Consider the following 27,581-nt stretch of genomic DNA (forward strand, 5'->3'; position numbering starts at 1 on the left):
ATTTCAAATCTGAACTGTGTATTCTGGTTTCATCTGAGCTTCTGGCTCACTGATCCCAAAATACATCATTATCCTTTTTGTGCTTCAGTTTTATACTCTTCAAATTGGGCTTAAATATGCTGGCCTTTTATCAATCTCCCTTTATGAAAGTTGTTATAAAGACAATGAGAACAGTAGTATAAGATACCATATTTTGCTTATAAATGAAGTCTGATCATTCTCAAGTCAATTCTCTTGGTCAATATAGCAAATAATCATAAAAATTAAAATAATCACAAGGCATGTCTGCTAGTGACTATTAGACAGTCAGTGGACATTTAACCCCATTACCTGGCTGGAGTCTAAATAGATGGCTTTTCCAAACACGTGGCCAGGCCATCTTCTCCTGGCTGGACTACTTCAAGTCCTAAATGGTTTATGCCTTTCAGTCTTGTAGTCCTCCTCCAGGCTGCTACTTTTAAAAAATACCAATACGGTTATGCTATTGTCTTGCAGAAAACCCTTTCAATCATTCTTTTTCACTTAAACGATGAGGTGAGTGCAAAGCCCACCGATGCCATTCAAGGTTTATCAGGATATGGACCCTGCTTTCCTCTTCAGCCTTATCTCTCACTGGATACCTCTGCCTCCAAACCATTCTCTACCATTGTTGAGCAAAAACTGTGCTCTCCATATTTTCTTTTTTTTCATAATTGAGATTTTATTGTCTGTTTTGAGGATCAGTACACAGACATTTCAATTTGTATACAATTCTTAACATATGTACCAAAATTATAAAGTCACCTGAGCTATTCATTTCTAAACAGTTACTCCAGTGACTTTCCAGCTTAAAATTTTTGAGGCTAATTTTCCTTAATAGAGTATCAAGTACCAATATCTTTAAATGTTGATACGCTGTTACATCAAAGCCCCACTAATTTACAATTTAATATCACATATACTACATTATCAAATTTTCAATCTTTCGCAACACATTAACAAAGTTACTAGGAAAATGACTACCACATCAAAGATGCACAAAATTCTGGAAGGGAGAACCAAGATCAAGAAGTGGTTTTCTTTGGGAAACAATTCTACCCAAAACATGTGACTGGAAGTAATTTAAAAATGTTCAAGACATAGCAAATGCACGATTGACTCTAAATTGCCATTTAGTATGCTTTGTAGTATAGGATAGAGAACTGCCCCCATCTATGGAACGTTAAGCTGACACCTAAGACAATCAAAGCCTCCCATGTTCAATATCCCACTATTTTCTGGTTGTAGCAAAAAATAAACAACCAGCAAATGATTTCACCTCTTTAAAAAAAAAAAAAAGCATTTACACTTAAAAAAATAGGATGAGGTGGAATTTCCTCCTTAAAAATGTTTCTAGAGCTACTAAAAAATTTGCATTTATAAAATAATTGATAAAAATATTCTTCTGGATTGTACAAGAAGGGAGACAGGGACCACTGATAAGACATGGTCTATGACATTCATCAGACATGGCTTCTCCTGCTTCATTTGAGGCTGAACTCTCCCCGTATTTAGTTTCTCCGTTATCCGCAGGTAGATCTCCTTTTAGGTTCCTAGTCAGTCCCTCCGGCCTGCTTTCCCTTTGTCTGCAGATTTATCCTTTCCTGCCACCTTGTTTTGGCTATGTTTCCACGTTTGCAGGAGCAGGTTTGGCTGACCACCTCACCGACCTCCTCTTGGGCTCCTCCTTGGCCGACCCTTTGGCAGAGCTGACCTTCCTCGTGGGCATTGTAGCCGCGGGGCGGGCATGTGCTGGGTGCCTGAGGGCCGCAGCGCACCTAGTGACTTCTCAAACCTGGGCTGCCTGGCCACTGCCACTTCTCTGGCTGCCCACGCTGCTCAGACCCCCATGTTTTCTTATATTATTTTCTGTAGATGAAATATGTCTCTGACCATTTCCCATTCCCTTCTGACAACATAAACTCACTTTTATTTTTTAAAATATATTTTTATTGATTTCAGAGAGGAAGGGAGAGGAAGAGAGAGATAGAAACATCAATGATGAGAGGGAATCATTGATTGGCTGTCTCCTGCACGTTGGACCCAGCCTGCAACCCAGGCATGTGCCCTTGACCAGAATCTAACCTGGGACCCTTGAGTCCACAGGCCAACACTCTATCCACTGAGCCAAACCGGCTAGAGCACAAACTCAATGTTTAAGTATTCAGCTCAGCCACACCTCCTACAAGCCTCTTCTGACTCCCCTAAGGTAGCATTAAGCACTCTCTCCCTTGTTCTTTAATGTCTTCCTATGAAGTCAATATATCTTGTTCACTTATTTATTTGCATGTATGCTTTTTCAGCTAGTCTGTGATATTCTTTTTTTTTAAAAAATATATTTTATTGAGTTTTTACAGAGAGGAAGAGAGGGATAGAGAGTTAGAAACATCGATCAGCTGCCTCTTGCACACCCCCTACTGGGGATGTGCCCGCAACCAAGGTACATGCCCTTGACTGGAATCGAACCCGGGATCCTTCAGTCCGCAGGCAGACACTCTATCCACTGAGCCAAGCCGGTTTCGGCTAGTCTGTGATATTCTTGAAGGTAGGCACTGTATTTCATTCATCTTGCATCCTAGGATTCAGTTTCAATGCCTAACACAAAGCGAGTGCTAAACAAATCTTTGTTGAATTACATATCTTCCCAAACCCTGTTTTGCTGAAATAATCTATGTATGGTTTCTTGAGTGTAGTTTTTTTTTTTTTTGTTAAGATGTTTTTCCTTGTTTGAAGTATTTAAGAAGCTATATAATGTAATAGTTGAGAGCATGGATTTTGGATCCAGACCACATGAATTTATATACTGCCTCAATTATACTTTAATTGTGTGAACCTATATTCTTTGTGCCTTAGTTTCTTCATATGTAAAATGTAAATAATAGTTTCTGTCTTGTAGGTGCTTTTGTGATGGTGAATCTCTATTTTACCTAAAAAAATGCTTAGGATAGAAATAAAAAAAATGCTAAGCACTCAGGAATGTTAGCTAATGTTACCATTATTTCAGTCGATGTATTTAAACTTGACTTTCCTCTTAGCTGGTCAGAAAGGATTTTTAGAGAAAATGCAAGTCAAATAATATTTCCAAAATTAGATAAAATAATAATGATTGTCCCTCAAGACTCCAGTGACAATGAAAATTCAGTTAATATTAGTCCATCTATTTCTGTTTTGAAATTTTTTATCTTTTCTATGTTAACAAGCAGTGTCAGCCCCAGACTTTGGTTAGTTTTGCAGTCAAACAACAGTATTTGGTCAAGAGTCTTCCATCCACCCCTCAAAAGGTTGGCAATAATTTCCTGTGACATGGTGAATTTTATGACTTCTGAAAGTTTGAATAAGTATATCAATTGATATGCATTTCAAATTGAATTGTTGGATTTGATCTAGTTACAAGTGGAGGGGAAAAATTCACTAACCATATGTAATACCTTAATCAATAAAGAAAAAATTTTTTAAAAAATTCACTAACCATCAATAGCATCAAAAGAATGACTAATGGGTATTTTGTTTCCTTCCCTTCCCACTTTGTGAGAAAGATTCTAGGGTTAGTGTCTCAACTATATCTATTTGGTTAGTCAAACATATGGCTAATCTATGTATGTATGACTAAATCAAAGCCTCACATTTTCTTTACAATTGCCTGACTATTAACACAAAACGGCATCACACAATTGCAAAGCAGTGCCTTTATGAAAGCCATCACACATGCACATGTCCACACACAACAGATCCGAAAAAGCTTATTCATATAAAATAAAATGGCTTAGGGATTCAGCAGTGCTGATTCTCAAAAAACTGTCCTTTTGAAAAGAAAGCACAAAATCTTTGAATTCATAGTCACCTAAAGACTGAGGTTAACTTGCCAGTAGTGGGTTTGAGAAATGAGAGCTAACATCAGGGACAGATACTTTCTTTTACAAATAACACCCTATTATGTATTGTTCTCCATCACCCACGTCCAAACGGCTACTCGACCTATGAAACAAATCGCATCATGAGCACAGATAACCCCAGGCTTCAGGTCTGTAATCTGACTGTGGCCATCAACAGCCAGAAATGAGTTTCTTTCTTATCGGCCTTCCATCAGTCCCCAGTCACTCATATAAAGGAGCCCTGGGAGGGGAGGATTCACATTGCTCTTCAGCACCAGGGTTCTGGACAGCGCCCCGAGCGGGCTGCTGTTCTCACGCTCCTTTCTCAATCTCCACCAGCGCAGCTACTACCCCTCTAGTCCCCCCTGCTGCAGAGAAAGAAAATTACATCGGGATCCATGCAGCCGGCAATGATGATGTTTTCCAGTAAATACTGGGCAAGGAGAGGGCTTTCTCTGGATTCAGCGGTGCCCGAAGAGCATCAGCCACTTGGCAGCTTAACAGTGAGTACTGAGTATCTGGAACTCGTCTAGAGAGTATTTTCTAGGGTAGCAATTGTCTCATCCTGCCATATTGTCATATGGACACCTGGTGTAGAGTAAGCACACACACCTCAACTCCTTCCTCTATCTGTGTACCCTGCCTCCCTCCTGTCTGCCTCCAGTCTTCCTTCTCTCTCCATAAAGTAAAGCAGGTGTACTGATTGCTACATGCTAAACTTCTTTTCCTCAGAATGTGTAAGGGGAAAGCAAAGAAGGTCCTGAACATCAACGAAAGGTTATATAGGCCAATGTGGCATATCCACACCCCCAAAAGTGTGTCCAATTTTGAAAGGCCATTTATTATGAGAAGGAACAGGGAGAAGAAATGAAATAGATTTTCAGGGTTCCTGCAAGATTACTGCTTCTCCTATACCCCATTCCATCTACAAAGACTGACCTTCAAACACAGAACTATTCTTTTCTACTTTACTGTATGGGTGTTGGTTATTAGAATAAAAGAAAGATTGAGTTCCTTTCAACAGTTTCCTGCATTGCTCAGTACTCCATTTTATTCAGTTTAATTGATGGAATATGAAAGCAATACACCACTTGTTTCAATATTTAAGATAGTTTTTATATTTAAAGATTAAGAGAATAAAAAAGTAACATTTTGCAGGATTTTAGATTCTGATTTGAGGTAATAGTCATGGGATTTAATAAAAAAAGACACTAAAAGAAAAATGTATTCATATTTCTAGTCATTAAAAATATTAAATGTTATTTCATTATTGTACTATCAGACTTTATCAACCAATAATAATTCAGTCTGTATCATAGAAAAATCTGTTTTAACATTATAGCTCCAACTCTGTGCCGGAGGGTTGTATTGTACTGGTATATTATTACTGCTAAAAATGTTGAAACGTAATCAGGGCAAGTTTTGTAGAACTATTTAAATCAATATGCAAAAATAAGACCAAAAAACTTAAACATAGATTTTCTAACATTTAAATATCATGAATATTTGGATGAGATATTCCATGGAGGAATTTTGAAGTTATAATGTATTGCTAGAAGGAAAACTCAGAGTTATGCTACTTAAATATGTAAGATCTCTGTGTTAGGTGGTGAGGAGGAGGCAGATGGTGAGAGTACTACGACATTTGAACTTTTAATGACTAAACATACTATCAAACTCCAATATCTGCATAAACATTTTTCTCCCTCAAGTCAAGTAATAAAATATTTGTACTGATATACAAATCTAGTGAGTGAGACAATACTAACATGTGAAGATAAAGCCAGTAGAAAATCAGAGGAAGACATGGCAAATCACTACCCACTGGGTCCCATGTCTAACGTACTTTCCTCAGTTTCATGAGGAACTAATAGATGGGTGAGATTGTATTAAATCCCTATTTGTCAGGGATAAAGTTCTCTGTTTACCCAGTTCCTCATTTGCATGTACAAAAGAGTACACCCTACGTTTGCTTTGTTAAATTAAAGTTTCCAGCTTTTTTATTCTGCATTTCTGACAATGTGACCCAAGTTTCTGGAAGCTGCCATTTGTATCTTTAGTCAAAAGGACTAATAGTCATTACTTAGTCATATATATAGTCTCTTGAATGGCTAATAAAGTGTTAGTCTTTTTCAGTTTCTCAGATTCTAATCTTTGTGCCTAATGATTAGGTAGAGGGATTAACAGCTACTTTTTAGATGTCATCTGCTGACACAGATGGCCTTGTATGAATACATACCTTCGTGCTGAACTTCTGTAGATAGATACCCATTGGCCATGTGGACCTAACTTCAGAAAGTGAGGTGATCAATGTCAGTGCATGTCTAGACATATTTCAGAATGAAATGAATATTTTGTTTTTAAGATTTAATCGAAACTAAAATTATTGTGAAAAATACACATTTGGTCTCCTTTGTGTTGTATTTAGTAATAATATAGTTTCCATATGAGTCAACTAGGCTAACAGTTCAAATTTTATGCTGTAAAGTAAACTTACAAAGGCAGGTATTATTCATATATGAGATTTTTTACTTTATGGTCGTCAGATGTTTGTTGCTCTTAAAGTAAATCAAATCTGGTCCCCCTTTAATTTCAACCACTGGATGAGGTTTTAGAGCAGTGGAAAATAGTTTCCAAGAGTAAATTAGACCAACATTTAGGATCAAAAGTTATGAACTGACATAGCACCTTCTTGAGTTTATATGATTACTGGGCTCCCAGCATATGAATGGAATCTCTGAAAAAATATAGTGAAAGAGAACTCCTAACTAATATGTGTGTATGTGTGTGTTTCTACCTTCTTAAAGCTAAATAAAGCAAACTCTGGCAAAAATGATGATAAGAAAGGCAACAAGGGAAGCAGCAAAAGTGAAACGGCTACTGAAAGTGGCAAGACGGCGGTTGTATTCTCTTTGAAAAATGAAGTTGGTGGATTGGTCAAAGCGCTGAAACTCTTTCAGGTGAATGTACACTATCATTACATACCTTTAAAAGTGACTGTGTGCTTGGTTACAAATCTGTCGTCTGTTACAAAACATCACTGAGTCATTTCTGGATAATGTGTTGAAAGGTTCGAAGAAAACAAACTTCATCAGGCTTTACAAGGGGAGTTGGTCTGCCAAGCAATGAGATGAGCAGAGAAGTGGGAACTATGTTTTATGAATTCAGAGTTAGCCTACTCGTAATTCTGCAGACTGTTGTCAGGTGAAGCAGTTAGTGATTAAAAAAATGGGAGCCTCACACCTGGAAATACAAACAAAAAAAGCGCCAGGATCTCTTTAAATATTAAGAGCCTGCAGCCCGATTTGATTTAACATTTGAATCATGCCCATGTCTTGGAAGCACATTTACTGCATAAAATGAGATGCCTGAGTATAGGCATTTGGTATTCCCCTAAGCCTCCTTGTTTCATGAACTTGCCATTTGTAAAGATGAGTCACTCTCCTTATATCTAAGTTTTCTCTTTTGCTTAAGGAAATGCAGTAGCCTTTCTTTTTTTTTTTCAGGCCCAAATGGGTGGTTTAAACACTGAAGAAAGAGCCTGGTTGAGAATGAGGTTAGAAAAATCCAGAAAAACTACTGCCTGCTTGTCAGGGCATACCCGATGGTTCCTCTACTCTTCAGAAGGCACCCTCCTTTACAAATGCATTTTGGGGGGAGGCAATGGCTGCTGATGAGCTAAGATAGGGTGCCGATCTCTTTACGGTGCCTGGGGCTCCTAGTGCAGTGAAAAGATGGAATTACAGTCAGAGGATTCAGACCTGTGTTCTCCTGGCTTGGCTAAATCATAGCTGCTTCCTACGTTCAATTTCTTCAATTGTGAAATAGCAGTAATTCTTCTTACCTAATAAGGTTGTTGTGATGAAATAATATGAGTGAAAATGCTTGGTCAAGTGTACAGATATGAGGCATTATTGTAATGTCTCTTTGATGACTGTAGAGGGGGAATTAGCAGCCCGATTTGGCAAATATTTCCTTGTTCTCTTTTGACCTTGGAGAAAGGATCAGGCACCATAAACAGTTGTAATGGAAATCTGGGGAAATATTTTACACATAATTATATCATCCAGCGCTGTCTGCATACAGTGCCCAACGGCAGGGCAATTCAATTAGACAGCTGGGTGCAGTGGAGAAAACCCTGGAGAAGGAGTTAGCAACCCTGCGTTTTCACTTGGCCATCGGCTAGTCATGGGGTCTTCGCTAAACCACTTAACCCCTATGGACCTCAGTTCCCTTGTCTAAAAATACCTACTCGGCTTCAAGCGGAGGACATTAAAAGTCCAAAGGGACACAATCTGCGTGAAGACTCTCGAACTTTGAACTTCCTATTAGTCTCACCTTTATCATCGGCCAGTTTAGAAAATGTGGCATCAGCGCAAAGGTTAATCGAAACAGAATCATGGCATTTCGTTTCCTAGTCGCAGGACTACCAGTAGTTTCTTTATACCGAGGAGGATGCTGTTTGAGTGGCATGGGAAACCACCTCTCCTGCTCCTGTGCTGAGGATTCTGAGACCGCCCAGGACCCTGCTGGGAATCCTGCTGATAATCAGAGTGTGCCATCCGGAGCGATGGGGAGGGGCCTGCTTATTTGGGGGTGGGTTAGGGTGAGAGGAGAACTTAAGTCTTCAGTTAACTCAGGGGAAAGGAAGACTACATCCCCGGGGAAATTTAAACCTGAGGTTCAAGTATTAAATTGCTGCCATCACTCAAACACCTTATTGTAAGGAGACTTTTACTCCTGAAATCCATCACGGGGTGGTGATTTCAACAAAACATTCTCGTATGGAGCTGGCCTGGAGGTTGCTGAGAGAACAGTTCCTAAGTGGTCCCGTTTAGGGTACTTGTTTGTTTGCGGTTTGGTTTCTCTTGGCCTTCAGGGAGCCACACTTGGCTGCCTTTCTTCCTTTTCTTTCCCTACCAGACGGGCTACACTTCGGCCCATGTTTCCCAAACTTCAGTCATTTCATAACACCGTCCCCGTTTCTGCCTCTTGTACTACTTACTTATTTTTTTCAAAGATTATTTTATTTCTAATCGTTATAAAGTTTATTTTTAAACTTTAAATTACAATGGACACTTCATACCACTATAAAACGAGGGTTTTGAGTTTTAGTCATGTTTTTTGGAAGCATGTGAAAGTAGAAATATAAATCTGGGAATTATATAACTTAATTCCCCTCCCGCTCCCCAAATAACCAGTGGGATGTGGACTGCTCTGGGAAATGCTGATGTTTGTAATTTATAGGGCCCTTTATATTAATGTCCCCCTCTTTATTATTGATTTCAGAGAGGAGGGAGAGGGAGAGAGAGATAGAAACATCAATGATGAGAGAGAATCATTGATTGGCTGCCTCCTGCATGCCCCAGACTGGGAATCGAGACTGAAACCCTGACCGGGAATCGAACTGTGACCTCCCAGGTCATAGGTCGACCTTCAACCACTGAGTCATGCCAGCTAGGCCCCTCTTTTTTTTTTTTTTTAAATGAGACAGGAAAACTGATTACAGTCTCTATTCCTATTAATAGCAACACTGGAGGAAAACATTTCCATGTTTTCATTAACCGAAGAGGGAGGAGAATGCCTTTTCTTCCTTTGTGGGCAGTGGGTGCCTTGTTTAAAGCTGAAGGAGAGTAGCTGGTGGCATTCCTTTCATTATGCCTGGAGGTGATTCAGAGGTGTTGCTTACATCCCCACAGGAAAAACATGTCAACATGGTTCATATTGAGTCCAGAAAATCCCGGCGAAGAAGTTCAGAGGTGGAGATCTTTGTGGACTTCGAGTGTGGCAAAACAGAATTCAACGAGCTCATTCAGTCGCTGAAATTTCAGACTACAATCCTGACGCTGAATCCGCCGGAGAACATTTGGACAGAGGAAGAAGGCAAGGCCAGTTTTTGCTTGTCGGGTGGTTTTGCAATCTGACAAATGCTGCAAAGGGGAACACACAATCTGTGAGCTAACGTTTTTGATCCTGCACTGTGTTTTCAACAGAGCTAGAGGATGTGCCCTGGTTCCCCCGGAAGATCTCTGAACTGGACAAGTGCTCTCACAGAGTGCTCATGTATGGTTCTGAGCTCGATGCTGACCACCCAGTAAGTGTCCAGTAAAATCCATTCCGCACGCGCTCTCCCAGTTCCATCCATGTGCCAGGCACTGTGCCATGTTCTGTGCTGTCAATGCTGAATTGTAGAGCAATTTATTATTTATTCCCCATAACTGCGAGCAGACTTTTAGATGAGAAAGCTTCCCTGTAAATATGCGTTGGCTGGAAGCAGGTTAGAAAGATGGCATTTCCACAAAGCATTCATTTTTTAGAGGGTTGGACAGAGGCGGAGATTCTAAACCTGGGAGATTATTTCTGTAGAATTAGACAGCCTGAAATATACTTGCAGATGGTGACCCTTGGAAGAATGACGAACTGAAATTGATCACTCTTTGGGGAAACTAGGGAGGACTTGGCATTATGGGGCTCAGTGAGAGCATAAAATTCTCCTTGCTATTTTCCTTGACTGGAGGTAGTTAGGAGTAGAGCAATGGAGTGGACTTCAGTCTCAATGGAAAGGCAGAGGGCATTAGAATAAGGCTGTGATGGAAGACGCATCTCTTTCCGCATCCGCCCGGAATCTATTTACCACCATCTCTCCCCTACGCCAATAAAAATGACCACCTTGAAAGAAATATGATACGTAGGTAAGCATTTCCCATTATTCCCTCCCTCCGCCTTTACATTCGTTTTTATTTAACACAAGAGACCGGGAACTTCTTTATGGCCAGAATGAAGTACAGTTAATAGTCTGGGAGAAATAAGCAATGTCCTCATTCGTTACAAGCATGTTTTCCCCCGGTGCCCCTTGTCTATAAACAGGCAGATAAAAGGGCGAAACCCAAGCAGATCGGTCATGCTTACAAGAGTGTTTGTGGTCTGAGGGTAATGGCTTATAGATATTCATTTTATTTAAGTGGAGGAAGTCTGGAAATCTGATAGTGGGACTACATGCAGAGGTTCTCGTGTGGTCCCGGGACCAGCTGCATCAGGAGCTGGTGGTAACAAGCCCACACTCAAGTCTGAGTCCTCTGCTTTGAAGAAAACGATGACAAATTCAACAAGAGGAAGATTTTCAATCAAACCAGTTTGAGTTACTGTAGACCAATTCAAACTAACCCATAACATATCGTTCAGACAAATGGTCAAACAGATCTAATTCAATTGCATTATTTGCATTTTCCCCCCCAAAAAGTTGAATTCACTCAGACACAGAGTGTCATATTTGCCATCATAGCCTGACGTTTCAGGATAATTCACAGTAATTCACAGGTAAGACTCCTGAACATTAGAAAAACACTCAAAAGTGCCTTCAGCCATCATCCATTTGTCATCTTCCCCTTCTCCCCCTCCAGAGGAGTCAGAATTAGCACAGAGGTTTGGTTTAAGAGATTAGCAGTGAGGTCACTGCCCAGACACCAGCTGTTAACTTGCAGGATGACCTTGGGCAAGTCTCCCTACCTCTGTGTCTCAAATTCCTTATGTAAAAGTGGAAATAAAATTCTTATTGACCTCAAAGGGGCATTTGAAAAGCATAGTTAATAAAATAAGTGGAAAGCATTTTGGCGAGTAAATACCCAATTCCAGGAATGGAAGTGCCGTATTAAATCATCCAGATCAATGCCTGGGCAGTAAAGGATTTCTCGGTAACCTCTCTCCAAATGCTCCCCTCAGTCTAGTTTGAAAATTACTTACCTGGAGAAAGGGGGTCAATCCTTTTGATGGAACAACCACAGGAACCACTGACCTTGCTGTGAAAAAATGTATTCAATACTCAGTGTACATTGTCTTGTGCTTAATTTTGTTCCATTATCCCTAATTACACCCACCTTATGATGCCTTTTCTTATTTTCTTTACAGCCACTTTAAATAATTGCAAGTAGTTAGCAACCTCCTACCTCACTCATTTTTTTAAAACCATACATGTTTCTTTTATAAGCACACCAAATGTTCATTGTGCACAATTTGATATTGGTAAGTTGGTGTTTTTTATGTTATTATTTGATGAGGACAGAAATGTTGTCCAAGGCCTTTTTGAGCTTCAGAAGAATCCCAGTTCTGAGAGGTTATTGCATGAGGATGGGTCCCCTAGAGCTGGGATGGCTCAGAAGGGGCTGGGGATGTAAGAGTCAGCCGCGGAGGCGCCCCGGAAAGGGTTAACTATCTATCTAGGCCAGGGCCTCCCAAACGCTAATGGACAAACAAGTCACCTGGAATATCTTCTCAAAATGCAGATGGGGGTCCCGAGATTCTAGAGAGGGTCCTAGCATTTCCAGGACCACACTCTGAGTAGCAAGGATCTAGACTGGTTCAAGGTCCTCCCACAAGGTGCTCGTTCATGAGCGCTAACGTTTGAGAACAAATGTCCTAGCTCCGTGCATCTCAGCCTAGCTTTCCATTCAAATCATCTGTGGGGAATGAAAAAACAGACTCAAGCCAGGGCCTCATTTCAGGGTGCTTAAATCAGAACGCCTGGGAATGCGCCTGGGGTTTGCGTAGTATTTAAAGCTCCCCGGTGACTCTGAAATCCCACCAGGGCTGACGTATGTGGGATAGCTCCTTGAGTGCCAGCGTCCAGTGAGCTGAGCTCTTCGGGCTGCCAGCCTGGCTTCAGTTTCCCTTGGCTGAAACTGAGAGAGGAAGGGGGGGTTGTCCAGCAGCTATTTCCGGGTGCTAGGGTTGCCAGATTTAGCACATAAGTATATATAGGCTGCTCATTTACAGTTTCCTTTCAAGTAAACAACAAATAATTGTTTCTTAGAAGAATGCCCCAAATATTGTATGTGTCCTGTATCTGTATTTTATCTGGTACCCTTGCCCCTGGCCTCAGTCCCGAGTGATGGAATGCTGTGTCTCTGATCCCCAGGGTAGTCAGCATCCCCGTTTTATTTTGCGGGCCCAGGATTCAGTCCCGGAAGCTGTAGACTGCCCACACGTTCATGTAATCACCGCCACCCTGGGCTAATGAGGCGTGATGAGTGAATCACTCTCCGCATGCCTGGAAAAGGTGCAGGTGTTCGCTGAGGAGAGACCATTGAGAGTCTTCAGGAAGCCCAGCAGATTATGATGCTGTTACCATGGTGTCCGGTTTGGCAGGAACTGGGGAACAGATGCTGTGCTTTTCATACGACTCTTTTCCTTTTGTCCTGGCCTGCTTTCTTTTTGAGTAACAAAGGTGCTTGGGTCTCTTCAGTTTCGCCCTCCCAGGTTGCCTGGCGTTCCCAGTGAGTGCTGAAACTCGCCCTCTCTAGCAGGATCACACATCCCCTCTGCATCAGGAGTTGTCTTTTTAGGTCCCAGACCCCTTTGTGACTGTGGTAACTCTGGTCACGGAATTTTGTATACACTCGTTTTAAGGCTCCCCACGCCTGCCTATGAGCCCGTTTAAAAACTCCCAGTTCATAGCAAGAGGAAGAAAGTGCTGGCTTCCAGGGCAGGAAGCTGCATGGCTGCAAGGTGTCTGGGTGATCTCAGGGCCCTCATCTCCCTCCCCATCGGGAACTCTCTTGTGCTTCCCGAGAGAAAGGCTGTTGGTGATTGAAGCTCGTCATTTCTGTCCAGCAGGGTCCTGGGAAGGTTTCTGGCCTGAAGGCCAGTTCTTCAGCCAGGAGAGAGAATGCAACGGTTTTCTATGAGTTTGAGTTACTGTTGAACAGCCCACCTTGCAGAAGTTGCAGCAGAGGGCAGCTGGGCCTGTGTGGGCCATGTGGGCCCGTGTGGGCCTGTGGCAGCTCCCCTCTCAGACCCGTGATCTCACTGGCCTGTCCATCTTGCCTGGCCTCCCTTCTCAGAGTGGCCACTGCTTCCTGCTTATCTTTTGGGGCTGCATCAATAGAAAGTTAAATTGAAATAATTCCTTCTGGGCTCCCAGCACTTTGAAGAAACACCCTCTGAAGAGAAAGAAAATGGAAAGTCTATTGACAAGAGGAGAGATTTTTGAGTAAAACCAGAAGTCCTCTCAGAAGGATTCCACTTGACTGAAGAATGACAGGCAGGCTGTTTAATTTCCCAGGTGTTATGACAATGAATAAAAGTCTTGAAGTTGCTAAAAACTCATCAGACTCCTGGGGACTCAGGGTGGAATGGAGCGGACTCGCTCTCCTGTGCATGAATCCCTTAAAATTGGTTTTGCATCATGTGGCTGTACTCAAGATACAGCAAAACCTCTTTAATTCATGCTAATTTGGGGATTTGATAATTATTGTGAATGAATGAGTTTTAAATAAATGAACATTTATTGATATTTACACAAAGAAATTAAATTTAGGTTAACTTACTGAATAATCAGGTTAAAGGGACCTGTTTTAATGGAAAGGATAATATTAATTTATGATGAAGATCAATTACATGCAAATGAAAACCAAAAGATATAGCCCACAGTATCAATTTGCTTAACTAAGCCATTCTGCCCACTTAGTGGAAAGGTAAACTTTAACCTGAATTCCCACACATCCCAAATTAGCACGGTCCCGGGCTAATGAGGTTTTACTGTTGTAAGCTCAGTTTGCTTCTGCCTGTGTCATGAAGATGTCATGCAAGGATACACATTTCCATTTGAATTGAGTAGTCAGTCAGCACCACAGCAATGTCCTTTGAGGCCTTCTGCAGCTCACTTTTGGGCTTTCTGTTAAATAACGTCATCTCTCTTCTGTTTAAGGGATTTAAGGACAATGTCTATCGACAGAGAAGAAAGTATTTTGTGGATGTGGCCATGAGTTATAAATAGTAAGTACCCGTGTAACTGTTTTCTGCAACTTGTCACTGGCTGGTTAGAAAAGCACACGCTGTGTTAAACAGACCCACCTTCTCTTCGCTGTGACTTTTCCGAAGGCAGATCTGAACCATTTTAAACACTCACCAACTCTGTGGGCATTAAATACCAACACTGATGCTTGACATCTGGGCACCACTGTGAAAGAATGAGACCGTTGGGCCCCATGCCAAGTGCTACATTTTCACCATTGTGTTCGCAGCTCCACGAAGGAGCCGCTTTTGTCCACTCTGCAGGGCCCAGAAACTGTGTTTTCATTTTGCTTTTGATTTGAGTTTTTCGTAACCTCCCTCAATGTCTAGTGGCCCCAATGAAAGTAGGGGATTCAGCAAGAATGGCGAAAGGGCTCATGTGAGCAGCCGTAGTGGAAAGAGATGTGTTTGCTTTGTGTGGAAAGGGAAACTTCCTGGAAATTGGAGAGTTTCAGACCCAATCCTGGCTCAGGGTGGGGAGGAAATGAAAGAACCTAAGGATTGGGGTGAGGACCGTGCATTGTGCATGGTATTAGATGGCTGTGACAGGGGACTGCGACAGGCGATGATGTAGTGTGTTGACTGCAGGCCATGTCTAGAAAAATGGAGTAAACGTTAGGCCTCACACCAATAAAACTTGTAGCCCATCATGGTGCTGCCTTTACTTTGTCTGGTATGTGATCAGCTACATAAATCTTGTCATCAGGACAAAATATAAATCCATACCTGGCAGGAAAGATTCTTTCTTATTCTAGTTGAGACTAGGTGAGAAACTCAACTGTCCTGTGGGGCAAGTTTGTCCTTGGTGAGAATTTAGGACATTACATGTGTTATACAAGGTATCTGTTTCCTTCCCACTCTTTCTTTCTTTCTTTCTTTCTTTCTTTCTTTCTTTCTTTCTTTCTTTCTTTCTTTCTTTCTTTCTTTCATTTTAAGAAATATGACACACAGGTGCTTAAGACAAAAATGAGAGGATATCATATCACACACAGGGCCAGTCATCTGATTGGGCCAGTCATTTGCTCATTTCTAATTTCCCTGGATGCTCTGGTGCTCTTCCTTTCCTCTTACCAAACCCCCTGCATCCTTCATTCTTCCTCTACTATGTTTCTAATCCTGAAAACCAGGACTACTTGGCACATGCTTTTCCACATGTGTCTTCTCCATTCTCATCTCTTCTGTTGCACGCAGCTCCTTGACCCTTTTTAAACTACTGTGACTTTCTACCCCCTCACAATGTCAGTGTGCTGATGGCTTGTCCAGGCTCAAGCCCAACCTCCTGCCCCCTTAAATCCTCAGCACCGTACTCTAACTTTGTCTTCCAGTGTTTCCCCGTCAGGTTGCCAAGACAGCACGCTGATGGCCATGCTCACTTTTTCACATCAGGCCCTGATCAGTGGTTGTGAGTGTTAAGATGAGCTCCCTGCCTAGCCGGCATGGCTCAGTGGTTGAGCATTGACCTGTGAACCAGGAAGTCACCAGGTTCGATTCCCAGTAGGGGCACAAGTCTAGATTTCAGGCTGGATCCCCAGTGTGGGGTGTGCAGGAGGCAGTCAATCAATGATTCTCCTCATCATTGATGTTTCTGTCTCTCCCTCTTCCTTCCTCTCTGAAATCAATAAAAAAATATAAAAAAAGAAAAGAAAAAAATGAACTCCCCTTGGTTCACAGACCCTGCCTGTGGAATCAGGCCATGCCTGCAGAGGTGGGTCCTTAGAAAGGGGTGGGCAGCCCTGACCGGTTTGGCTCAGTGGATAGAGTGTCGACCTGCGAACTGAAAAGTCCCAGGTTTGATTCCGGTCAAGGGCATGTACCTTGGTTGCGGGCACATCCCCAGTAGGAGGTGTACAGGAGGCAGCTGATTGATGTTTCTCTCATCGATGTTTCTAACTCTCTATCCCTCTCCCTTCCTCTCTGTAAAGAATCAATAAAATATTTTTAAAAAGAAAGAAAAAAAAAGAAAGGGGTGAGCAGGACATGCCTTTGGGACCTGTGGGGACATGGCAGAGCCTTTTCCTTTAGATAAAAGATAGATACAAATGTATTTCATATGCAGTATATTATATATACTGTGGTATATAAAGGATTTTGTTAGCATAGTGATCAAGGAGCTAGCTCAAATGTCATTTATTTCTTCTTGACAGAGCCCAAGCTGGATGAAGGCGAGCTGGTATTGTGATAACACTAATAGAATTGATATATATGAGTCAACCAGTTTTAAGAAGCATTGCTATGGGGAGTCCTTTGGTGTTAAACGTGTTTATATGGAGAGGAGAGGAAATGGGCACATAGTAGAAACGATGGAGGGCGAGGCTCTCAAAGTTTTCACAGGTTTGCATTTGCCAGTTTCCCTTAGCGCCAGAGGGACACGGAGATGTGGTGTCTATGGGAAACAAGTCAAAATTGGAGGCTGGAAACGGTGGGGATTTTATACGAAGGGGGGCTGGCTGGGGCCCGAGGGAGCTGCAGTGTTCCAGGGTGCGGCCCCAGTTTGCAGAGTGGGGCTGTGCTCAGGGTCCAGGCCTGATTCTCCGTAACTGAAGGTTCAGGCGGCTGAGGTAGGCAGGACACCAGCAAGTCATCATTTTACAGGGAGAAACTCCTCTCCTAGGTCTCACGCAGGCTCCCTGTGGTCATGACACCAGAGAGGCCAAATTATAACCTGCAGGCTATTTTGTGGCGATACAGTCAAAGCGGAGGCTATTGAAGAGAGTTTGGGGCCCAAGACCGTTGCAGCCCTCTCCCCTGGACAATGCTGAGTCAGCCTGAGTGCCCAGAATAACGTGATGGAAACCTGGGCCACCGGAGCCAGGCTGTCTGGGGCTTGAGTCCTGCCTCCACGGCTTCCTCCTGGGGTGACCACCATCACCGTGCCCCCGTTGCTTCATCGGGGAAGAGTCTCTAACAATAGAACCCACCTCTCGGGGCTGTGGTAAGGACTAGGAAAGAGAACCCACGGCTGTGCTTTGCACAGTGCCCAGCACGTGATTTGTGACCATAACTGTCAGTTATTATGACAGCCTCCCCTTTCCCTGTGCACAGACTGTCTTCAGTTTCCAGGTGACCTATTGTTTAATTCTTTAGCTGTGTTAACACCATTGTTTTTGCTGCCACCTTAACAAACACTGCAGTTCAAGTGTCCCTGGAAGTAATCCCGGGAGTAAAACTTCTTCGGTTTCCCACTCAAAGGCTGTTGTATGTACCGATGCATTTTGTGCTGACCAACATCCTTCTCTGTGGAGAGATTTCATAGAGAGCAATTACGTTCCCATTTGTGTGTGTGTGTGGGGGGAAGCTGCAGATACGGATAACAGATCGCCAGTTGCCTCGGGTGCTTCTTGTTGTGGACAGAGTGAGGAAGGTGCCCAGGGAGGGCTTCAATCAGGGACTTGTGGGACGTAGAGAGAAAGAGGTCATTGCTTAGTGTCCGTCACGCCATCACTGCTGTGGCTTCTGCGTGTATGACTTTGAGGATGGATAAGGGCTAGCCATTTGTGTGTGTGTAAATACCTGTGTGTTTCTGTGCAAATACGTGTGTGTTTGCAAGCTGAGGGCAAGGCTCAGGCTTGCGTTCTGGTGCTGGTGGGGGTGGGGCACAGGTACGCGCGAGTCCCTAGTGGGGCCTGGGTCATTGTCTCCAGCTTGCCACGCGGTAAGCGAGGTTTGCTTTTATTTGACAAAAAAGAAAGCTACAGTTTCTGGTTGAAATAGATCTTTTTCTAGTGCTAATGGCTTTCTGAGTGAGCAAAGGAAAAAGATGTCAATACAGTAATTACTTAAAATAAGCGCGTTTGAGTGGCTTCTTGGCCGAGAGCTGTGATCTGATTTCCAAGCCAAAGCTTGAACCACAGGTCTGAGAAGCAGATCATCTGAAATTGGGTGGTGCTGAAAACACCCAGCGTGTGGGGTCCCTGCAAACATAGTTTGGTGATAAAATTAGAGACCATTCTGACATGGGGAGACGAATTTAATTTCCTGTTGATAGTTCATTAAGGCTTCCAGGACACGGAGAAGAAGTCAAATATATGGTCGGAAATATAGACAAAGACGGAGCAGAGATGGCTTGGGGGTGCCGCAGGGATTGGCAGGATGTCGTCTGAGGGGTGCACAGGGAAGGGGAAGGAAAAGATATGAAGTACCGAATAATATCTATTGAAACATGGCCAGGAAGCCCTCTGGGGCATTTGTGTTGAATACTATATTTTCTGTGATAGTCTTGAAAGGATAAAGCAGGGGGGAGAATCAACCCATGCAGAGGAAAATGAAACAATTCCACTCTGTGATGAGAAAACAGCAGGCTCGAAGTCTGTATAACCATGAGCCTGAGAGAGGAGAGGGCCTGGGGACCGTGTCAGCACACTGAGAATTGTCGATAGGTGCCACTCAGGTGCCTTCCTGATTGACAGCGCTGCCGAGAAACATGATTGATTACCCAGAGGCCCGCTGCCGCCTGCAGGCATGCCTGAGCGCTGTGGCCACAAGTGTCAGGAAGACCTAACTGCCTCACCAATAACAGGGAGGAAGCATTCATTAGTGCAAATAGCAGTCTCCATAGAAGACCTGAGAATGAAGGTCCTGGAATGACAGGGCACTGTTTTAACATCATGGGTAATGGATGCGGGTCACAGCCAGTCCTCCCCAGCCCAAAGAAAAGAAATTCTAGTGTAAACAAGCACAGAGGACCCCGGGATGAGATATGTGAAGCGCATACAGACCTGCAGTCACTGGCAATGGCGGTGCGTGGGGGGCAGACGGCGTGCGGAGGAAGGGAAAATGATGACTGTGCTGTTGTAGCTATAAGGTCTGTGTGATACTCTCCAGGTTTCTGTCATTGGCACCTCCATATGTTAAGCTTGACATTAGCTTTCCTGCATTTCTGTGGGTTTCACAATTGCTATATTGTTGGAGGAAAAATGAGTAATACCGTTTTTTGTTTTTTGTTTTCCGGTTGACTAGAAATAAACAGATTTTTCTTTGGGGGCTATTATAATGATTATTCCCCAACAATATGCATGCATATTTAATTGAATTGTATTAGTGGTGTGTGGAGGGGCGGTAGTTATTTCAATCTATCGTACTGTCCTGGAAAGAGGCCCCGAGCTCTGACTTTAATATGCCCCTCTCGTTTGCTTAAGTTGATTTTGAATATTACTGTGATTGTGTTTGGTTATGAATGCGCTTTCTCCTGGTTGAAATTAAGGCGGTACATGAACCTCATATTCTTCTCATGGGGCTGCTTCCTTTGTGCTTTCCTTATTTATTTATTTATCTTTTTAGTCCATGGAATCTGAAATGCAAATAAGTAAAAGCAAATGTCAGTGGGTAAGGTAAACAAGAGCGTTTCAACATGTCATAATTTGCTTTAATTAAAGTTGGAAAATTCCCCAATTTTCCAAGGAAACTCATTTGATTTCAATCCCAGGGATCCACCCTAGCTGGTTTGGCTCAGTGGATAGAGCATCAGTCCACAGACTAAAGGGTCCTGGGTTCAGTTCTGGTCGGGGCATGGACCTCAGTTACAGGCTCGATCCTTAGCACTGGTTGGGCACATGCGGGAGGCAACCAATTGATGTGTCTTTCACATCAATGTTTCTCTCTCTCTCTCTCTCCCACTCTCTCTAAAAGTCAATGGAGCCCACTGGCATGGTTCAGTGGTTGAGTGTCGACCTATGAACCTGGAGGTCATGGTTCGATTCCTGGTCAGGGCACATGCCTGGGTTGGGGGTTCTACCCCCAGTGTGGGGTGTGCATGAGGCAGCCAATCAATGATTCTCTCTCATCATTAATGTTTCTATCTCTCTCTCCCCTTCCCTTCCTCTCTGAAATTATATATATATATATATATATATATATATATATATATATATACACACACACACACATATATATATATATTTTAAAAAAGGTCAATGGAAAAATATCCTTGGGTGAGGATTAACAAAAAACCAAAACAGAACAAAAAACAAATCCAGGGATCCAAATGGTTCCTTGACATCTCTCAGCCTCTGCGTTCTCCTCTGTAAAATAAAGATAGCAGTATCTCTCTGCCTCTCCCCTGGGAGTATTTTAAGGATTAAATGAAATCAGTGGAGCATTGCCATGCAATGCACTTTACTATTAACTTTATCAAAACAATAATCACCACCTCCAGACCAAAAGTCTGGGGTTTACTCAGACCCCTGACCTGCTTGTAAGGCTTCAGTTAGTTTCTCCAATTTCTCTTTTAATCTGAGAGGCTGTGTGTGGAGTAATTAAGAGTTGTAGAAGTTACAGCTGAACGCCTGGGGTGAACTCCAGCTTTATCACTACCAGCCAAGGGACACCTGCAAGTTATTTGTCTTCTGTGCCTCAGTTTCCTTATATGTAAAATAGGGATAACCCTACTTCTGCTTTAGAGGATTATTGTAAAGGTTAAATGAGCTAATATACTAACAACACTTAGAATATTGCACAGGAAATGCTACTTTAAGTATTTGCTAATCCTACTTAATAAAAGGGTAATATGCAAATAACCATCACTCCGCTACGCCCACGATTGGGCCGGTGGGAGGCTGGGGGGTGGGACTCGGGGTGGCCTATCCGGCCATTGAGAGGTGCGGGGGGCGGGCCTATCCGGCCGTTGAGAGGCTCCAGAGGCTTTTGGCCTGGTGCACGAGCGGACACCCAGCTCCCCTGCCATCGAAAGCGAGGAGCTGGGTGTCCACTCTGGCTCCAGGCCAAAAGCCTCCCAGGTGCACGAGTGGACACCCAGCTCCCCTGCCATCGAAAGCGGGGAGCTGGGTGTCTCTCTGTGCATACGGAGAGACTATAAGATGCCAAGAAAGAAACCACTACTAAGGAAAGGACTCAACAACTAAAACTATGGAACTTACAGGTAAAGAAATAGGAGAAAATCTTTGCTACTTTGGAGGTAGCTAGATAGCTTAGAAGGACATAGGAAACACTAACCATAAAAAAGTAATTATTAGATTTGTTAAAATTAACATCTTCTCTTGAAAAAAGAAACCATTATGAAAATAAAAAGGTAAGTCATAGGGAGAAATTATTCACAATACGTATGTCTGAAACAGACTTTTATGGAGAATATCTATGAAGCAGTCTTACAATTCAATGGTAAGAATACAGACAACCCAATGTTCAAAATGTGCAAAAGATTTGAACAGACACATCACAAAAATAAGATCTATACCATCATGTGATGATTAATATCATTAGTCATAAGGGAAATGTGGATTAAGCCTCAGTGATTTTCTACAAAACACACTAGAAAGGCTAAAATTAAAAAGACTGACAATAACAAGTATTGGCAAGTATGAGGAGCCACTACAACTCTCATGTAGGTGGGAGTATAAACTGTTGCACCCACTTTGGAAAGTGTATTGACAGTTTCTTAGAAAGGTAAACATTCCCTTACCATAGACCCAGCAATGTTACCTCTTGGTATTTAAAATAAATCAATAAATCATGACATTTGTTCACACAAGGATTTGTACACAGATGTCCATTGTAATCCTATATAATAAAGAGCTAATATGCTAATTAGACCAGATGGCAGAACAACCTTCCAGAACGATCAGTGGGCGGGGCTGTGAGGTAGCCGGGGCCACAAGGCAGCCGGGGCTTCGAGGGCTGAGTTCCTTGCACAAATTTTGTGCATCGGGCCTCTAGTCTTATAATAATAAAAGTGTAATATGCTAATTAGACCAGACAGCTGAATGACCTTCTAGTCATCACTCCAGACGTCCTTCTGGATGAAGTCGCCATGGCTGGGGCCAAGGCAGAGGCAGTTAGGGGCAATCAGGCAGGCAGGAAAGTGGTTAGGGGCGATCAAGCAGGCAAGCAGAGTGGTTAGGGGTGATCAGGCAGGCAGGCAGGTGAGCAGTTAGGAGCAAGCGATCCCAGATTGAGAAAGGGATGTCTGACTGCCAGGTTAGGCCCAATCCCATGGCAGTCGGACATCCCCCGAGGGGTCCTGGATTGCAAGAGGGTGCAGGCCGAATTTCATGCACCAGGCCTCTAGTATTTTTATAACATTCATTGTCTCACTTCAACCGATCTCGCCTTTTTCTCTACCATCTCCCAATCTTTTTATTACCTTTAATACCCTTCTCCACCACCTTGGCCAAGACTTTCTATAAGCCCTGAAGTCTGTCTGATTATTACACTGTATTATTTATCACTGTGTAACAAACCACCCCTACATTGAGCAGTTTAAAACAGCAAATACTTATTATCTCACAAAGTTTCTCAGGGTCAGGAATCGGGGAGCAGCTTGGCTGGGTGGCTCTGGGTCAGGCGTTCCCAGGAGGCTGGAGTCAGAGTGTTGACCAGAGAAGCAGTCATGTGAGGGCTGGGCTGGGGCTGGGAGACGTTTCCAACTTGGGCACGCACATGGCTGTGGCAGAGGCCACAGTTTCTGGCAACGTGGGCTTCTCCACAGGGCTGCCTGAGTGCCCTCAAATCAAGTGATCCAAAGAGATCAAGGAAGAATCCATCTAACCTTAGAAGTGATATACCATCACTCCTGATGAATTGTATTGGTTTTATAGCCCAGCCCTACTATACTGTGTGAGGGGATTGCACCTGGGCATGAATACCAGCAGGTGGGGCTCACTGGGAACTGTCTTGGAAATTGGTGAGGACATACATTTAATTTGTGTTCGATATTGTTTCTTTAAGACCCTCCCTAACTGCTCTTCCACAATGGGTGCTCATGCACTGTCTTTAGAACTAATCTACAGAAGGCAGGAGTAGCATGGTGTAGCACAGTGATGGGCAACCTTTTGAGCTTGGTGTGTCAAACTTCGCCAAAAAACTGAGCATAACTCGGGTAGTGTGTCACTTTGAGGAAAAAACATTATTTCGCAAATGTTGCTCTCAGGAGCAGCAAATGTTTCATCCTCGGCATGCGGCCGCCTCAGCGGCCGCGTGTCATCAGAAATGGCTACGCGTGTCAGTGCTGACACGCGTGTCATAGGTTCGCCATCACTGGTGTAGCAGAAGGTGGAGCAGAATGTATAGGCGTTGGAGCTAGACAGAACTGGCTTTGAATTTCTGCCCCCCTCACAAGCTCTGCAGCCATGAGCATTGACCTAGTCTCTCTGAGTCTCAGCGCTCTCATCTTAATGTGTACCTGGTATCATTGGGAGGATTAGCAATGATTACAGAGCCCAGATGCGGACTGGTGCAAGCTGGTGTGGAATCTATGATAATGTGATTATTATCATCACGGTTAAGTTGCTAATGGTTCCTTAGTTCCATATAACCATTTGTTAAGCTCATTTAAACTGAGTAAAGGACTTTAAGGAGTGAATGAATTAAGGAATTTTTGGCTCCATGGTGGGCTGGGTTAAAAAGGAGCTTTTCAAAAAATCGGTGTGTGTGTGTGCACACTTTCAGTTTCACGTAACTCACGCACACAGCTTGTTTCTTCAGCCTGACAAAGTGACCGTATGCACGGCCTTCCCAGGTCAGTGAGTCTCAGCTACGGTTAGAGGGTCCAGGTGGGGGCTGCGCTGGGTGGGCAGCATCCATGAATGGCTGATGGTGGTAGAGGTGTTCACCATAGGTGGACCTCTTAGCTGGCTTATTTGGGTAGCTTCCTTTAGTTAAATTCTGGCCCCATGCTGGCCCCGTGTTAAACACATTGCTTATGTTCTCTCACTTAACCTCACAGTAAGCCTCAGAGACAGGTGGCATTATCGCACTTGGTTTGAAGGTGAGGAAACTGAGGTTCAGCGACATTGAGAGACTTGCAAAAGGTGACACAGCTGATTGTCATCCACATAAACACCAGTTTTTATTGCTTTAATTTCTCCGAAATTGAGCAGTAAATTGAACACTAGAACCAAAGCAAATATCTCTAGTCCTAGGTTTATTTCCCAGATGACCAGAACAGTTTCGGAATAAGGTCGCTCTCAGGGGTTTCCAGTGTGCCTCTCTGATGGAATCTAAACCTCTCCTTAGCGCAAGAAGCCAGATTGTTTCTTCCTTTGTTTTTTTTTTTTTTTTGGAAGTGGCTGTAACACTTCACTTGCCATACGTGTTTTCATACACAAGTTGAAAATAACACTGAAACAACTAAGTAAGTGACTTGGAATTTTAAAAAGTCATTCTCTACACAGAATTCTCAGCGTATTTGAGATGCATCGTTCTTGTATGTATTTGATACACTTCAGATTCTATGCAGCCAGGACGCAAACCAGCCCTGTCTGGCTCCGAGGCTACGTGCTGTCTCTCGTGGAGTGCGTGGGACGTCTGCCTGGCGCTGGCCGGCGGCCCCACCTCCTCGCCCTGCGCAGCAATTGCGCTCCCCTCTCAGGCCCTGTGCTCCCCTCCTGCGGGAAGCCTGACCCTCGTGGGGTGTATCATGGATGGAAATAAACACAGCTGGGCTGAGGCTTGAAAAACAATGTTCGAGATTTGTCTTTCTCTGGCTTTTTCTGGTTGCTAGCCTATTTATGTCTTGATTTTCTGATTGACAAAATTGCACCCTTTGAGATTCATTTGCTCCGAGGGTAGGTACACAGCTAAACAGAGACTAAAACAAAACAGCCCCAAATGGAGACTCGCGTATTGAAAAGTGCAATCACCAGCCCAGCAGGCACATTCAATTTGGGTGAGCTTGTGAATATTCCACTCAGCGCCATTTCACAGGGAGCTCTCTCTCATTCAACAGGGAACGGTGATGAGATTCTAACCTCCTCTCCCCATCAAAGCAGAGAAGGGCATTTCCCCCTACTACCCTCCTGCCTCTACCCACAGCCCCAAATAGCACTTGCTGTCCTAGCAAAGCCCTCTGGGACTGAGATTCAGTCATATGCCATGCATTTTAAGATGCTGGATCAGACACAAATTATGGAACGGATGAGCCTTGGAATAAACGTATTGGGCTTCTGAGCCAGCACCTCACTTCTCAGCAGATCTTCTCAGTTTCCTCTTTTCCTTAGATGACTCGGCAGGAGTCAGCCATAGGTTGACAAAGGAAAGGAAGGAGGTGGGTGATCAGAGACAAAGGTAGGCTCCCTGGAGTAGAAGTGTTGGGCAGGTATCGGGTAGAGCTGTTTGCCGCTCTGCCTCTGACCTCCCCATGCCCAGCGTTAAAACAACTCTCACAGCCGAAAGGTTTTCTGAGCGAAAGGGGGTCCGGAGCCCTATGCTGGCCAGAAAAAGACCAGGTGCTGGGGCCTGCGGACTGAACCAGCAGCCGCAGGGCACCACGGACAGGCAGCGTGTGCCCTGCGCTGGAGCTGACGGGCGCTTTCACACGTTAGGTTTTGGGGAAGGAAGATGTAAGTTCTGAAAGAATTTACATTGGCTACAGATGAGGAGGGTGGGCGGGAGAGAGTGAAGCGGGGCAGTTCTAGGCTAGATGCATGGTCTGTAACAAGGAAACATTTGCCACTTTTGATGGCTGGTAGGCAGCAGTCCTGACCGTTCACCCGCAAGCAGGGTCTGGCGTCTAGTGGGCGGCTAATAGGTGGCCTGGAGGGTGATACAGAACTCCCACAGACATTCAGGAGTGTGAGCAGTCTTTTGTTAGTTGTTCCACAGCTACTAACTGGTTAACAATTCTTGTCTGTTTCTCTTACTCTTGGCCTTTGCTGTAATTTAATGTAGGACGCCTCAGAATTTTCTCTTGTTACCAGTTCTGTGCATATTGGGGCTTCCCAACTCCCAGGTAGCTGTGACGACTTAGCTTTTGTTTGGGCCGCAGGATTACCATTCATTGCAGAGTTTTTCCTAGGAGGCATTTGCAATTATTGCAACTTGCAGAAAAATAACTGGGGTGGCTCCACCTCTGCACCTTTCCAGAAATTTTCGTTGACCTTAGCATTTCTCATTTCATGCGAGAAGAGGCATGATTTATGGGTCCTGCTTGGTTTCAGAATGTAGCTTAAAGGAATACATTACTAACAGGAGTCCTGAGTGCTACATTACCTATTTTTAGATAGGCGAATCTTAATTGGAAACAAAACCAATAGAAGGCAGAGGAGGAACGAAAGGGAAAAGTTATGCTTTCTTAACAGGGAAAAAAAACAACAACTTAATGGGGGGAGGGGGGACGTGGTTGCAAGTTTTTATCCTTAACGACACGTTCCTCATCAGTTTCATTGGCAGTTGGTCACCTTGATGAATTGTGGGCTCTATTGTGTTGTGGGTCCAAGGTTTAATTTTTTATCTTCTCTGTCTTTTTGAGAAGAGGCACCTTAGAAGGCAAATATGTTTTCTTCTCGACCGAGCTAATTTTATCCCATTTCATTATCCTCCATTGATTTGCTTTCCCAGGTTTTGAATGAAGCCGAGATATATGTGGCTGTTTGGGTACTTTGTGACTCCTGCGTAAACACTAGCTGTTGATACTTTAATTTCTTTGAAATGGAGCGGTAAATTGAAAAGTAGAACAAAACCAAATAGTTGTAGTGCTGGGGTCATTTCCCAGACGACTAGAATAGTTTCCGAAGAAGGTCACATTAGGGGTTCTAAGAGAATCTAAATATCGGTCTCTGCCCAAGGCCACACCCTTTCTTTCTTAAAAATATAAAATCGGCCATAGCAACTTCGGTTTGACCCAGGTGGAATCAATCAAGCTGCAAACAAGAGCAACAGAATTAAATGGCCTGGGTTTTTAAAGAGTTATTCTGCTCCACAGAATTCTCAGTGTACATGAGTTCTTGTAAGTATTTAAAAGATCAGGCTTTATGGGAGAACCATTTTCGTGCCAAGTGTTTCTCTCTCCCCGAGGTTCAGCTCAGTGGTGGAAAGGAAGGGAGCCTGAGAGTCACAAAGAAAAACAAAAGGGAAAATTGGTTTGGAAAAGGTTTCTCCTTTTCATGTCGGGGGCTTGATGGGTTTGTTAGATGTGCATAAATGCCTCTGTGGGATGTTGTCTGATGACAGCAT

At 43.4% G+C, this 27,581-nt stretch overlaps 1 protein-coding gene across 1 annotated transcript in view; it reads left to right on the forward strand.

Moving 5' to 3' along the window:
- Nucleotides 1-4,288: 4,288 nt before the first annotated feature.
- The window catches only part of TPH2 (tryptophan hydroxylase 2), a gene marked incomplete at both ends in the record, with an annotated part of 96,087 nt that continues 72,794 nt past the window's right edge, over nucleotides 4,289-27,581 (forward strand). The window contains 5 exons of the mRNA XM_079774380.1: nucleotides 4,289-4,393; nucleotides 6,698-6,850; nucleotides 9,590-9,773; nucleotides 9,884-9,984; nucleotides 14,593-14,660. Of these exons, the coding sequence (XP_079630506.1) occupies nucleotides 4,289-4,393; nucleotides 6,698-6,850; nucleotides 9,590-9,773; nucleotides 9,884-9,984; nucleotides 14,593-14,660 (611 nt within the window). The remainder of the gene's footprint in view (nucleotides 4,394-6,697; nucleotides 6,851-9,589; nucleotides 9,774-9,883; nucleotides 9,985-14,592; nucleotides 14,661-27,581) is intronic.

Source organism: Cnephaeus nilssonii (assembly GCF_951640355.1).
Source record: "Cnephaeus nilssonii genome assembly, chromosome: 6".
In the NCBI taxonomy this organism is placed as follows: domain Eukaryota; kingdom Metazoa; phylum Chordata; class Mammalia; order Chiroptera; family Vespertilionidae; genus Cnephaeus; species Cnephaeus nilssonii.